The sequence below is a fragment of the Piliocolobus tephrosceles genome, chromosome 1 (assembly GCF_002776525.5).
Source record: "Piliocolobus tephrosceles isolate RC106 chromosome 1, ASM277652v3, whole genome shotgun sequence".
Classification (NCBI taxonomy): Eukaryota; Metazoa; Chordata; class Mammalia; order Primates; family Cercopithecidae; genus Piliocolobus; species Piliocolobus tephrosceles.
The window spans coordinates 61648082-61662657 of NC_045434.1; the positions used below are offsets into that span (position 1 = coordinate 61648082).

The following is a 14576-nucleotide window of genomic DNA, read 5'->3' on the forward strand; positions in this document are numbered from 1 at the left end:
TGAATTTTTAATTTTAGTTAATTTAAATTTAAATAGTCACATGTGGCTAGTGGCTACTGTCATTGGATAGCACTGGCTATATTCATAGCAACTCTGCTTTTATTCATACTTTTATTCATACATTCACTCATTCATAGCTTCAGCTATGAGCAGTGTATAGTGCAGGACCCTGTAGATACACTGAGAGGAAGATGGTCCCTGTTCTAGGAAACTTCCAGTTGGAAACGCAGTGCAGTAAATGCTATGAGGGAAGCCCTTACTGTGTGCACTGCTGCACAGATGAGAGGCTGAGTCTGGCAGAGTAAGAGTTTTGTTTTGTTTTGTTTTATTGTTTTCACACGAGAGATATTTAAGCTGAGTCTTCAGAAAGGAGTACATTACAAAGATAAAGTGAGTAAGGGCTTTCCGGAAAAGAGATTGTTTTAATATATTTTGTTTTGTGTTTTATTTTGGGGGGGGGGTGGGTGGAAGGGACCAGAATGTCTCACTATGTTGCCCAGGCTGGAGTGCAGCAGCTATTCACAGGAATGATCATTGCACAATGAAGCCTCCAAATCCTGGGGTCAAGCAGTCCTCCCACCTCACCATCTCAGGTAGCTGGGACTGTAGGCATGCACCACTGCATCAGGCTTTTAGTTTGTTTTAACCATTTGATTAAGATGAAATGAATGCCTTTGTGGTTAGCAGGGCACAATCACTCTCAAGACTATTAGCACAAATATGTCTGCAAGACAACTGCAAGAGGAAAAGCTCTTTTGATAAAGGTTTTCTAAATTCCAGGATTTCCAGCTGGGGAGGGACCATATTTCCCTGTCTAGGCACAGGATTATGATGCAACCCTCCTAGAAGATCAGTCCTCAAAGCCCTCCAGAAAACCAAGGTTTCATATGTTTAGAGAGAGAGTTTGCAGTTGGGCTTTTCTTGCTGGTTGGCTCATTGGAGGAACGAGAGAGAAATACCTTCTTTTTTTTTTTTTTTTGAGAAGGAGTCTTGCACTGTTGCCCAGGCTGGAGTGCAGTGGCACAATCTCGGCTCACTGCAAGCTCCACCTCCTGGGTTCACGCCATTCTCCTGCCTCAGCCTCCCGAGTATCTGGGACTACAGGCGCCCACCACCACGCCTGGCTAATTTTTTGTACTTTTAGTAGAGACGAGGTTTCACCATGTTAGCCAGGATGGTCTCAATCTCTTGACCTCATGATCTACCTGCCTCGGTCTCCCAAAGTGTTGGGATTACAGGCGTAAGCCCCCGCACCCAGCCGAGAAATAGCTTCTTTTACTACTATTGTTAATAAACAGGTATAGGCCTGATATGGTTTGGATCTGTGTTCCCACCCAAATCTCATGTCAAATTGCAATCTTCAGTGTTAGAGGTGGGGCCTGGCGGGAGGTGATTAGATCATGAGAGTGGTTTCTCATGGTTTAACATCATCCTCCTTGGTGCTGTCATCATGATAGTGAGATCTGGTTGTTTGAAAGTATGTGGCATCTCCCCTTTACCTCTCTTCCTCCTGCTCCGGCCATGTGAAGATGCCTGCCCTTCTGCCATGAGTAAAATCTCCCTGAGGCCTCCCCAGAAGCTGTTGCTGCCATGCTTCCTGTACCACCTGAAGAACCATGAGCCAATTAAACCTCTTTTTTTGTAGATTGCCCAGTCTCAGGTATTTCTTTATAGCAATGAGAGAACAGACTAATACAAGGCCTTTCATCATGGTAGAGAAAGACTCCAAAAATCCTACTCTTTCTAATATATTTATGCAGGTAAAATTCAAAGGTAGTCTTTAAAGGTGGAAATATGCTCTGTATAAAAAGCAGGCGGTGGGGCAGTTCCACCCTTTGCCTCCCTCACTCTTGGAGCAGGGACAGGTCTGATACCAAGGCCTAGAGTCAAGGCTGGTTAATGGCTGTTCCAAAGCTTCTCTCTCCTCCTCTCTAACTTCCCCATTCACTGCCCCATCTCAGCCAGGAATGGGATCTCACCCATGTACAGTGGAAGACTAATTCTATGTACCTTGGGGAGGTCTCTGCATCTGGAAGGTAAAAGCTCTAACATAGGCACATGACCGCATGAGCTCAGCTCTATGGCTGGCCCTGAGCAGTGGTGGGCAAGAGGCAACTCCCAAGGAGATTTTTATTTTTTAATTTCAAAGTGGGAAGTAAGAGAACAGATGGAAAGATGCTCTCCAGCTTGGAGCTGGGCTGAGTGCTTCCTTTCTTCCCAGCATGGGGGGAAGAAAATTCTAGGCATTTAAGAATGACAGGTGTTGGGGGTGATGAGGACCTGCAGAACGCATGGGGTCTCCACATCTGCCACTGCTTTGGATTACCAGCATGTGTGCACTAGCCAAATGGGAGAAGGACCAGAGCCCCACTCCTGGCTCCTTCCCTCCTTCCCTTAATCTGTGTGCAAATTGGGATGCAACCTTCCCTCTTGGCCAAGGAAGAGACCAGAAGATGATGAGGGAGAGATGAGAGAAGAGATCAGAGTCTAGTAGCTTCTCAGGGGACCTACGGGAAATTCCTAGTGGCTTTTCCCATTGGCTTTCACTGCACCTACCTTCCTGCCCTCCCGCATTATAGGGGAGGGGGGATGCTATATTCCTGGAACTTTCTAAAATTTGCCCCTCTACATTCCTTCTGAACATGCTACTCTGCTTGCTTTTCTGCATCCTCATCTACCTGCTTTGCTGGAGCTCAGCGTGACTATCACTCTGCTCTTGTTCTTCCTTGTGATGGTGACACAGGATTGTTCCCTTGATGCCCTTTGTGGGCAAGAACTGGAGTGGTTCATTTCACTCAGCCTGCCGATGGCCACTCCTGGTGGAAGGGAGTGTGCAAGTGAGTGCGGGAACCAGAGCGAACAAATGCTAGAACTCGCTGGTCGCTCCTCTCTGGTGGGAGCAAGCTCTGTGCGGGCCCTGCAGCTGCATCCAAGCGTGTTACAACCAATGCTCTTTCAGCTCTGCTGTCCAGAGATGGCCAAGTGCCAACCGGCTCAGTGTAGGGTCAGAGTGGCAGCCCCTGCCCTCTCAGCACCAGGGTTCTTGTCCAGTGTCCAGGAAGAATCAGGTCACATGAACTGTTTGAAAGGTGATGAGTGCGGAAGACTATTGAGTGGTGGTTGGCTCTCAGTGGAAAGGGAGGCTGGAAAGGGGATGGGAAGATGGTCTTTCTCTGAAGCCTGGCCGTCTCCATCTGGGCCCCTCTCTGAAGCTGCACTGTCTGAAGTTTTTATGTCTATCCATAGTCTCTGATGTTCAGTTGCTTCTCTGCTCACCGCTCAGCCACTTGTATCCTTGCCACTCAGCCACTTGTGTTTCTCTGCCAGCTAGAGTATTTTATGGGCACAGGATAGGGGCAGGGCAGGACAAAAAGGCAACATTTGGGAGGAAAAATGGGGTCAGCTATATCCACTTAGGGCTACAGTTCCAGGCTTAAGGGTGGGGTTTAGCCGGGAGCCCAGCCCTTTTATATCAATGGCAGAGTTTCTGTCCTTTGGCACTTGTTATACAATGGGTTGGCATAAGGGAGTGTTGTGCAGTGGGAGAGGGCACACCCTGGAGGCTCTAAGATCTTTGTCCAACTCCCAATTCCACCACTTACCATCTAAGAGTTAGGAAGCAGTCCCCGAGACCATCCTTACTTCTGACCAATTGCAAGCTCAAGCATTCCCAAGACCCCTCTTAGGTCAGTAATTTACTAGAAGGACTCATAGAACTCACTGAGAGCTCATAGGCTCATAATGGTGGCTTATTACAATAAAAGGATACAGATTAGAATTAGCCAAAAGAAGAGACAGGTCAAGAGGAGTCCAGGAGAGTTTCATGTGCAGAGACTGCAGTTGTTCTCTCTTGATGAAGCTGGGGACAGCACTAAAGTCTCCGAGGAACAATGTGTGACACTACATGCAAAATATTGCTAATCAGGGAAGTTCTTCCAATCCTTAGTGTCCAGGGATTTCACTGGGGCTCAGTCATGTAGTCATGGCTGACTCTCCAAGTGGTTGACCTTAGTTTCTAGCCCCTCCAGAGGTTGAGCTGATACATGCCCAAAGACCCCAGCATCCATCATTGTTAGTATAGACTACCTGGTTTGGCCCAAATCCCCCAGGTAAATAAAGGCACTCTTATCAGGTGAGATAATCCAAGGACTCAGAGATGACCTCCCAAGAGCCAAGGGCAAAAGTCAGATCTCTCTTAGGGCAAAGCTAACACTGTACCACACCCCATCTGTGTGATGTTGTACTCTTATTAATCTCACCAGGCATCTATTTCCTCATCAGTAAACTGGGGACAATGATCCCCAACTCACTGGGGTTTCTGAGGATTGAGTGACATAATATATGCAAAAGGCCTAGTATGTGAAAGGCTTCAATAAAAATTAGGTCCCTCCTAGCATGCTTGAGGGCCTTTGCTCTCACCTTCTAAACTAGCCCAGGGCATCATTCCCTCTCTCCTCTTCTTCCCACCCTGTCTCCCAATTTGCTTTCCCTCTTCCCCCAGAAAAGGATAATACCTTTCTTCCCTGCATGTCATTATTCACTTGCTTTTTAAAAAACAAATGTGTGTGTGTTATCATTGTTAAAACTGTGTTATTGCATGGATTATTATAACGGATGTAATCATTGTCCTCTTGATGAGCCACACTGAATGTCCTTGTACATACACATCTTTGTGGATTGGGCCAGTGATTCTGCAGGCTGAATTCTTTGAGGTGGCACGGATGGGTCAAGTGTATAGTTAAAGTCTTGATGGTACTGCTGTATTGCTCTCCCAAAAAGGCCATACCAAGTTAAACCTCCACCAGTAATGCATGAATCTGCCAATTTCCCTACACTTCCTAGGGACTAGTGTGGAAGAGGATGGCTTCAAGTGCCTGAGACTCATGCCTGGGGCTTTCTCTTGGTCTGAGCCCAGGATGAGGCAGGGCTTATGGAATTTCGTTGGGAGGAATGAGACACTAGGGAATGTGAAAATCCTGTGACTTGCCATTCACTATGACAGAGGACACAGTGAGTGGGGTTTCAGGTCTGGGTTGAAAGTCCATGCCTGCTGAGGGTTCCAGCCAGAACTAGAGGTGCAAACCCAGGGAAGAAAAAGAAGCAGGAAGGCCAGATAAATGTCAGGAAAGAAAAAAAGCAACCACTTTCTGCCCTTGGTCCTGAGTGAGTCTGTTCCTGACACAGCAGCAGAACAGCCTGCAAGGTGTCTAGGCTCCTCTTAGTCCCCAGAGTCCATCACCAGCAGGGGGTGCCTCTCCCTCCATCAGGACTTGCCTGCAGCTCTAGGACACCACCGTGCCCAAGGAAACACCTTCACCCACAGGACCTCTAGGGGTCTCCATGCTCCCTTCAGGCCCAGACTTGATTTCTTTATACTAAGGCCATGAAACTTGAGTCCCAATTCAGTTTCAACCACCAAACCACTGTGTGATCTTCCATCTCTCTAGGCCTTCGTGTATTTGCTGTTTAAAAATAATGAAGAAAGGGGAGGGAAGGCTAAACAATAATTAACATTTGTAAAGAACATTTTGGCTCAGTGCCTTATCTCATTGTGCTCACTCTAACCCCATTTTATAGATGGGAAAAAGAAGACTTAGAGAGGTTAAGTGAACTGCCCAAGTTCACCCTGCTGGTAAGCCAGGACTTTCTTGGCAAATCCTGTGATCCTTCAACTTGACCATATTAGAAGATTCTAGTATTGGTGAAATCTAAAAATCTTAGGGCCCATCTTAAAATAGCAAAGTAGTTTTAACTAGGCACTGTCAGATGCATCTGGGCTTTGAATTATTACTTGGGCAGGTTCCTTGAACTTTGGTGTTCTCATCCAGAATAAAGGACAGTGGTGCCAGGGTAGGAGCTATGAGCACAGAGAAAGGAACCCAATTAGCCCTTGAATGGGGCCACAGAAGGGTGTTGCAGGGGACTGTAGTTTTGGATGAGGAGCTGAACTAGAAGCTTCCAAGTACTCTTCCAAGACTAAGATTCTATGATTCCCTAATTGGGATCTTTCCACTATTTCAGGTGATAATTCTGAGCTCAGGTCCTGTGCACATTAGCCAGGACATAATGCAGTCTTCATGTCAGAGCTAGAAGAGACCTTGGGCGACCACCCAATCAACGTTTCATGGTTCAGTTGTGGAAACTGAGGTCCACAGAGAAACGTCTTGCTATCATGTCAGATAGTTCTCCAGCCAAGGCTGAGGCCTGAGTCCCCCTAGGACAGAGGAAATCTCCCATTTTTAAAAGAAAGCCCCGCACTGTTAATAGTAGTCACAACCTCTCACATCCCCGAATCAGGATCCAACGACTTGCCAATCAACAAACGTTACTGGAGAGTTTACCACAAACAAGTCTCTGTGCTAGGCCCTGAGAACACAAGCTGTCTGGCAACTTCCTGCTCCCTCAAGTCACAGTCTATGGTGGAGGGACAGACATGCGATCCTGCTGGGGCTTCAGTGTACCTCTTCCTGTGTGTTGTGCACGTAGTAGGTGCTCAGCGAACGGAAACGGGGGAGACTAGTTGTTGTCATTCTCAAGGCGAGCCTGCAAAGAGGGCTCAGGTGAAAAGAGAAAGGAAGATTTTTTTTTTTTCCCGGCCCTGGCTCTGCGCACCCGCTCCCCAGCGCGCCAGGCGGGGCTGCGTCGGGAGCATCCTTCCCTCCGCCTCTGTCCTGGTCCCCGCTCCGCGGCCGCTCGGCGCGCGAAGGGAGGGGCGTGGGGGCGCGCACGCAGGCTGTCGGGGGCGCGCCGGCCGCCCGGGGACGCGCACGGGCTGGTCTCTGCCCTAATGCGGCGGCTGGCGGCGAGAGGCGCTGCAGGGGACGCGGGGGAAGTGGCGGCGCCGGCAGCGGACAGCTCGGACAGCGCCCAGGGCCGGAGCTCGAGCTCTTGGAGGTAGGCGAGCGCGAACACCGGAGAGATGGGGGTAGAGAGTCATGGAAACCCACCTAGCGACACCCCCTTGTTCCCGCCCTCCTCTCTCTGTCTCCATCCCCTGACCTGTCCCCCTCCCCCTCCGTCCACATTCCCATCCCTTCCCCTCTCCACACTGTCACCTGCCCCGAATCCATCCGATTCTGTCCATATACCCACCCCATCCCCGTCCAACTACCAGCCCCTTGCCCCCCCCAACACCCTTTCTATCTCGTTGGCCGCGTCCCCTCCCCCTTCCCGCATCCTCAACCCTTTCCCTTTCCTCTCTGTCCCCGCCTCGTCCGTGAGCCCTGCCTGCCCTTGTACTTCTGTTTACCTCGACACCCCACTTTGGATGACCCCATGCCTCCTATTTTTCCTACCGCACACATCAGCCCCTTCTTGCCTCCCCTATTCTCTTATCCATCTCATGCCCCTACCAGTTGGTGTCCTGTGTCTCCATTCGCTCCCTCACAGTTCCTGTCCTCCCCCAGTTCCCCTGTGCACGCCCTGTCCCAGCCCCTTCCCAGCTGCCTCTTGGTGTCCTCCCGCATCACAGTCCCTCTCAAGAACCCCGCCTTCTCCCTCTTTGGCTGTTAGCTGGCCTGACACCCGTCACCTTTCCTCACTGCCCTTCCTGGTGCCGTATGGAGCCACACAGCCTATACCCAGCCCTCCCTCAGTGGTCCCTGGACCCTCCTTCCCTGCATGGGGATCTCAGTTGTGGAATATAACCCCTTTCTGCGTATTTGATCCTATTTGTGGCTTGGGGAAGAAGAATGCTGGGGGTTAGTAGGCCTCTCTCTTATGTTCCTCTCCAGCCATGCAGCTGCCCTGGTCCTCTAGCTGTTCAGGTTTGTTTCCTAGATGAATTGGGGGAGGGGGTGCTAGGCATTGGGAAACTAGGATGGGGAAGGGGCAGAGTCCAGGGGAATGACTGAGCAGACTCCTCCTAGGGCTTGGCCTGAGCCCTGATGTAAGGGCCGGAATGAGGAGCCCTGCTGGAGGGCTGGAGAATTTTGGATTTTAGAAAAGATTCTGCTTCAGCCTCCAAGTCAGCACTTTGGCATCTGGAGCTGTCATGAGTGTGGCCCATGGGCTGGGCCAAGAGTGGGCAGAGTGCTGAATCACCTAGAATCTGGTCCCCATGGCAGCCCCCATCCTGTCCCAAGCCAGATTCTGCTCCTGACTCCTTCCTTGGCATTTTGGCATGTGGTGTGTGTGTGTGCACATGCATGTGTGTGTGTGTGTTGAGCAGAGATGCCTCCTCCCTCAGTGTGGGGGAGAGGACGACAATACGCCTTTTCTGCCTGCCTGTGTCGCTGGCATGAGGGCCTAATATGTCTCATCTACCCTTGGAAATGTGCTGGGCCCTGCTGGGCCGCAATCAAATCTCCAGCAAGGCAAGGGCAAGCCACAGGGCTTTGAGACCTGGTTAGACAGGAGTTTAATTGTTTGTGTGGATCCAAAGCCAAGCTCAGAGCCCACAGAACTTAAAGCAATAGGAGAATAGCCCAGGGAAAATGTGTGTGAAGATTGGAAGCCTCTGGGGATAGGGGCCATACCAACTGTGAGGTGGGGGCAGTGGAGGAAGGCAGGCAGAGATCTATCCTCCTTCTGGTTTGGGGATGATTGGATGTGGTGGAATTGCATTGCAGGAAGAACTGAAGGAGATCAGGGGCCTGCTAAGCAGCTAATACATTTCACCTTTTGTCTTGACTGAGCTGGCACTTCGGAGGGAGTAATTTCTCCCCTTGTCTTTGGATTCAACTGAAGGGGTGTGTATGTGTGTGTGTGTGTGTGTGTGTGTGTGTATATATATATATATATATATATAGAGAGAGAGAGAGAGAGAGAGAGAGAATTATGCTGCCAATAAGGAAAGAGGCTCACTCCCACTTAGCCCCAGAAATTGTGGTTGCCACTGTGAAACAGGGAATGGCAGCCCAATTCCTGTCTTGGGGGCCTCAGACGAAACCCAGAGGCTTACATTGGAGCATTAAGAGCAAATTGCAGACAGACCCTCTCCCTTCTCTGCAAGGCTTTCTCACTTTAGGAATCCAAGTGGTTGGACTCCTTCAGCTCCTATGCAGTAAACTCTGAATGGGCCTCAGGCAGTGCCGGCAAGGGGATGTGCTGCTGGGACTGGCTGCCCCTTGCTTTGTCACCCTTCTCCGTCCCCTCTCCAGCATGAGTGGGGGTGGGGCTGGAAACTTTCCCTGGCATCAGTGCCTCAGGGCTGCCAGCTTTTCCTGGTATAGGGAGAAAGCATCACCTGCAGCCGTTGTTGAGAGCTGATTGGGTTAAGATTCTGATGTTGAAATGCTTGATTGGAGCTCAGGTGAAGTGCGGGATTCTGATAACAATGTACATATTTCCCAGTTTTGTGCAATGAATCTCACCCCTCACCCCCTTGTTTGGCATCAGAAAGACTATGGAGAAATAAACCAAGGCACACGGAAGGAGGAGCCAGCTCCGCAGAGAGCCAGAGCAAGACCTTCCAATTGTACCTAGCCAGCTCCCTGTGGGCTGAACTGGCTGCATTCACAAGGGCTTGTTCTTTCAGGCACACATTGAAGAGGTGGCTGAGAGCTGGGGGTGGGGTTCTGGCTTTGCATTTCTGAGGTAGGTGGGTCAGAGGAGGGTCTGATTTCTGTGGTGAGTGAGAGACAGGATGCCAAGGCTCTGATCAGTCTATTGCAACTTGTTTCCTACCTCTGGCTCCACTCTTCTCCCTCATGCTTTTTTGGAGGCCAGAGGCACTCTGAGATCTTCAAGATCATGCAGGAGCTGTGGTGTGAGAGTCATCCCTTTGTCTTTAGAAAAAGAAATTCTTAGGAAATCAGAGAGGGAGAAGCAGAAAAATTCAGTTCTCAGTCTGTTTGGCTGGGGTGATGTTTGGGGTGGGGAGGGGAGAAGTGAGAGGAACGTAAGGCCAGTTTCATATTTACTCATTTACAAAGATCCATTAAGCCCTACAGTGTGGTGCTCTGCTAGGTGCTGAGACCATAGAGATGAAAAGTAAGCCAGGGTCCAGTCTCTCCAAGCTCCTGGGCAATGGAAGAGGAAGACAGGTGATCAGACAAATAACATAGACAAGCTTGAGCGAGAGCACCTGGATAGGGATGTTACATAGCCAGATCTTTAATTCTGGTGGTATCAGCACCCTATCCTCCACAGCTATGAAGAGGGCTTGGCTGATGCTATCCTGAATGGTAGCTCAGGGCTGACCCTGAAGTTGACTGTCAGGAAAAAGGTAGGGGACAAGATGAGGTTCAAGGTGTTGTCAGATCCCCAGCATGAAGGGCTGGAGGGGGGATGTTCTGTGTGTAGCTGAACCCAGCTAGATGCAGCTACAACCTGATAGGGGAATAACCAGAGGGAGCTCTGCAATGAGTTCAAGGCTGCTTGACTCTCCCAATCCCATCTTCTAAGCTCTTGGATTTTAGGGGTAAAGTGTGGCTGGCTATGCTTAGAGTGTCAGTGAGTCAGAGGAAAGAGGCTCTGGGAGCTACCTGTGTGTAGGGAAGACACACAGGTCTATGCTCAGACACAAGGCAAGGAAAAATATTGTGAGCCCTGCTGTGTGTGAAAGGATTTGGCATTATGGGAAGGCTAGAGTCAGGTGGGAGCCATTGACGGGGAGGGGAAGTTGTTGGTAAGCTGGAGAGGTCCTTAGAAGCTATACACTTGACCACAGATTCCCACAAATACCGATAGCTGAACTGGGAAATTAGCTAAGGAGAGAGACTCTCAATTTCATCTGTCTGAGTAGCCCCTCTTTTCACCCACACACCCATGTTTGTTCATTTCATCAATGTGTCCTGAGCCTTTGAATCTGTTGGGAACTGTGCAAGCTATTGGGCGTGTAAGTCAAGTTGGAGACACAGAAATGAAACGAAATTAAAACTCAGCACAAGAACTGCTGTAATTGAGGTTAGATGAATTCCTGGCATTGTAGGAGCATGGCTGAGGGGTCATAGTGGGCAGTAGGATTTGGAGTGATTGCACCAAACTGTCTGGACAGACCCCTGCCTTGGCTTGAGCAAGTTGATGACAAACCTTTGGACACTTACAATACCCAGCTAAGGCCCAGGCCTAGCTGCAAGGGCTGAGGCCTAACTGTAAGGGCAGATGTTGGATGCATATGACCTGGTCCCTGGACTGCAGAAGAGGGCCTGGGAGTTAATGGTTCTGCTGGGTGCTTGAGTAGGCACTTCCACAGCTTTGCTGACCCAAAGATTGTGCCAGCTTGAAAACTCTCAGGCCACTCTTTTTTCATTAGGTCTTGAGGCAAGCCAGAAAAAATAAAAGTGGCATAATAACAATAGTCATCATTATCAAGTTCTTTCTATGTGCTAGGCACCCTACTCTGTGCTTTCTATGCATCATTTCATTTCATCGTGAAAGGGTTACCTACAAATGAGATATTGTTAGGATCCTTGTTTCACAGAAAATGACAGATTCAGAGAAGCTGTTACTTCTTGAAGATTACAGAACAGGTGAGTCACAGAGCTAGAATCTAAACCTTTATTTGTTTGACTTCAAAGCCTATGCTCCTCTCCCATATATTGTACTGAGCCCCGCCTCCCACCCCACCACCCAACCCCAGGTAGAAAAATAAAAAGCTAGATGTTTTTTCCACATGCACAAGGCTTTCTAGGAAAATCTGTTAGAAGGGCTCAGTTAAAAAACATTTTAGAGTGCCTTACTTTATTCTGAAAGATGTAAAGTATCTGCTTTCTGTGGTTCCTGCTTTCAGATAGAAGAAATAAGACTGAGACATGTAAAACACCTTGAGAACAAGACAATACAGGGTCTAATTAAATCTTCATTGGTGCCTCGGACCCTGGACAGTAAAATTTCAAAGAAAAGCATCATCTGTTAGTTAGATTCAGTTGTTGGAGTCACGGAGGTGACACGGCATAGTAGAAACCATTCAGCCTTTGCGACCAGACAGATCTGCGTTCAGACCCTGCTTCTTCCACTTGCTAGCTGCATAGCTGCAGCTCATCTGCAAAATGGGGATATTAATATGAACCACGCAGGGCTGTTACAGAGATTAAATGTGAGAGGATAGTGAAAGGCCCAATGTAATACTTAGCTGGTAGTAAATATTCATCAGATGCTAACTGCTGTACACAGAGGTGGTGGGAATGGAACTGAGTCTCGAAGAATTGGCAGAATTTGGATATGGAAGAGAAGCAGAGAGTATTCTAGATGAAGGAATCATCAGGTGTATAAGCAAAAACTTGGGTTCAGATTCTCTGGGAAAGAAGTGACCTGCCTCATCCTGCCTGTTCTCTTCTACCCTCACCCCACCTTCTCCCTGGTCCATGCAGCAAAGTCTTGCAGGAAAAGGACATCATCATAAAAGGTATGAGGGGTCTTCAACTTCTGGCCCCATTGTTAAATGGATTTCTTTCTCTGTAAAATTAGAAGATTGCTGCAAGTTCCTGTCCCACAGTCCGTGTTTTTGGGATTTATGTCATTGATTAATTTCTTGTCCTGACTTTCCTCTCCCACATACAGTGCCATGAAAAAGTTGGAGTGCCTGGGGCATGGTGGGGTCATCCCCTCACGTCCCTATCATCCCCTCCCAGCTCCTGCTGCTCTCTTCCTCCAGGAAGCAGCTGTCTTAGCATCTGCCTTCTCCTCCTTCACCTGCTCCTCCTCACGCCTCCCCTCCCAGACTGGCCCAGCCCCTCCTGAAAGGCCTCCCTGGCAGCCCCTCTCCCCCCTTATTATGATGCTAATCATGTTGTTAATTTTTTTGAGATCCAGAAAGAAAGCCCCAATCTGTTCTAATGAATTTAATTAGAGAGGGGCTTGGAGAGCTTCAGAACCTCTTACCCGGATCACAATAAACAGAGTTAACGAGATAAACACCCTGGGATCAGCCGCTCAGGGGTTGGAAGGAAGGATTTCCCAGTCAGTCCTAGAATAAAAAAGTCCTTGGCACCCAGAGTTGGAGGAAGGCTGTGTGGACAGTGGTCCTCCAAGTGAGTTCCCTTTTGGCCTGTTTCTGCTTGCCCCACCCAGCCCCACCTACTTAGCTTCATACGTAGTTCTGACTTTAGGTGGCAGATGAACCTCCTAAGAAGGTCTGATTGTTCTTATCATCATCACCAAGCACCTGTTATTTGGGTCAGGGGTACCACATCTTCTGCTGGAGCAATGTGGAGGCTTATGAGACCCTGTGTCCTGCCCTATAGGTGGTAAGATATGTGTGTCCAAATATAAGTAATATTTGCTAATTCCAGAAAGTAAGTGCTAGAAAGCTGACAGAAGATCACACTGGGCTTGAGTGATCTGGAAAAGCCTTTTGCAAGAGGAAGTACTTGAGGTGGGTCTCTTTTTTTTTTTTTTTTTGAGGCAGGGTCTTGTTCTGTCACCCAGGCCAGAGTACAGTGGTGCGATCTTGACTCACTGCAACCTTGCAACCTTTACCTCCCAGGTCAAGTGATTCTCCTGCCTCAGCCTCCCAAGTAGCTAGGACTACAGGTGTGCACCACCACACCCCACTAATTTTTATATTTTTAGTAGAGATGGGGTTCCACCATGTTGGTCAAGCTGGTCTTGAACTCCTGACCTAAAGTAATCCACCCACCTCAGCCTCCCAAAGTGCTGGGATTACAGGAGTGAGCCACAGTGCCTGGCCGATGGGTCTTGAGATATCAAGACTTGAAGACTTCTTCCAAGACTACTAGAGAAAAACCATGTGCAAAGGCAGGACTATGCAGAGGATCTTTGATTTATGAAGGTAAATGGCATGGTTTGGGTGGCAGGTGCCTGTAATTCAGTAGTGAGGGATGTGTCTGGAGCGGTATATGGAGACAAAATCATAGAGAACCCTGAGTGCTAGTCTTTACTCTTCTAACCTGGTTGCACTGCCGTCTCCCTGCTTTGCTTCTCTGAGCACAAAGGATGCCCAGCTCTGGGAAAGGCCTCCTAGGATGGGAGAGTTCTGGCCTTCATGCTGAAGGCCAGTTTAGGCCTTTCCTGGATCCAGTTTAAGCCAACTGGAGTGGATTGACCAGATGCTAAGTTTTGTTCTCAGATCTTGTGATTTTCTGGGATGAGAGTAAATGGCTGGCAGAGCAATTCCAAGAATTTTCCCAGTGATGAAAATTCCCTTTTTCTTTACTAATGCTGGCCAGTTTGCTTTGGCAGTAGCATTTTAAACAACTCTTTGGTGAAAGCTCCAATTTCAGGGTCAGAGAATTTCATCACTCTTTTCTTTGTATTACTAAGAATTATCTGAGTTGTGTATTTGGATATGTGTGTGCATGTGTGTCTGTGTGTGTGTGTGTGTGTGTGTGTGGTGCCTATATTAGTAGAATTGTTCCAACTAGGTCTGTTTCTAGTTTTATCTTTATTTGCAATGTAAAAGTTATTGAATGTTTCTAGGCCTTTTTTCTTGTTCAAAGATGGAAGAATCTCCCCTATATCTTACTGTGTGTTGACCATAAGCCAAATTATTTGAGAATAACAGGATGTTAATTATGAGGAGGTATTATAGCTATCTATCATTTTGACAGGAAGTATAATATTGAGGTAAAATTTTAAGTCTGTCTCCCCGCCACCGGACTCTTGGAACATCTTTATTTGTGAGACCAGCCAAAGTTTTATTTGGGGGCACCACCAATGTTTATGCTTCTTGT

General features: G+C 48.5%; 1 protein-coding gene across 2 annotated transcripts in view; it reads left to right on the forward strand.

Moving 5' to 3' along the window:
• Window positions 1-6769: 6769 nt before the first annotated feature.
• NFASC (neurofascin) overlaps window positions 6770-14576 on the forward strand; it is a 197011-nt gene continuing 189204 nt past the window's right edge. For both annotated transcript variants that reach the window (XM_023186935.2, XM_023186936.2), the window contains exon 1: window positions 6770-6894. In XM_023186935.2, coding sequence (XP_023042703.2) covers window positions 6788-6894 — 107 coding nt within the window. In that variant the 5' untranslated portion in view covers window positions 6770-6787. The remainder of the gene's footprint in view (window positions 6895-14576) is intronic.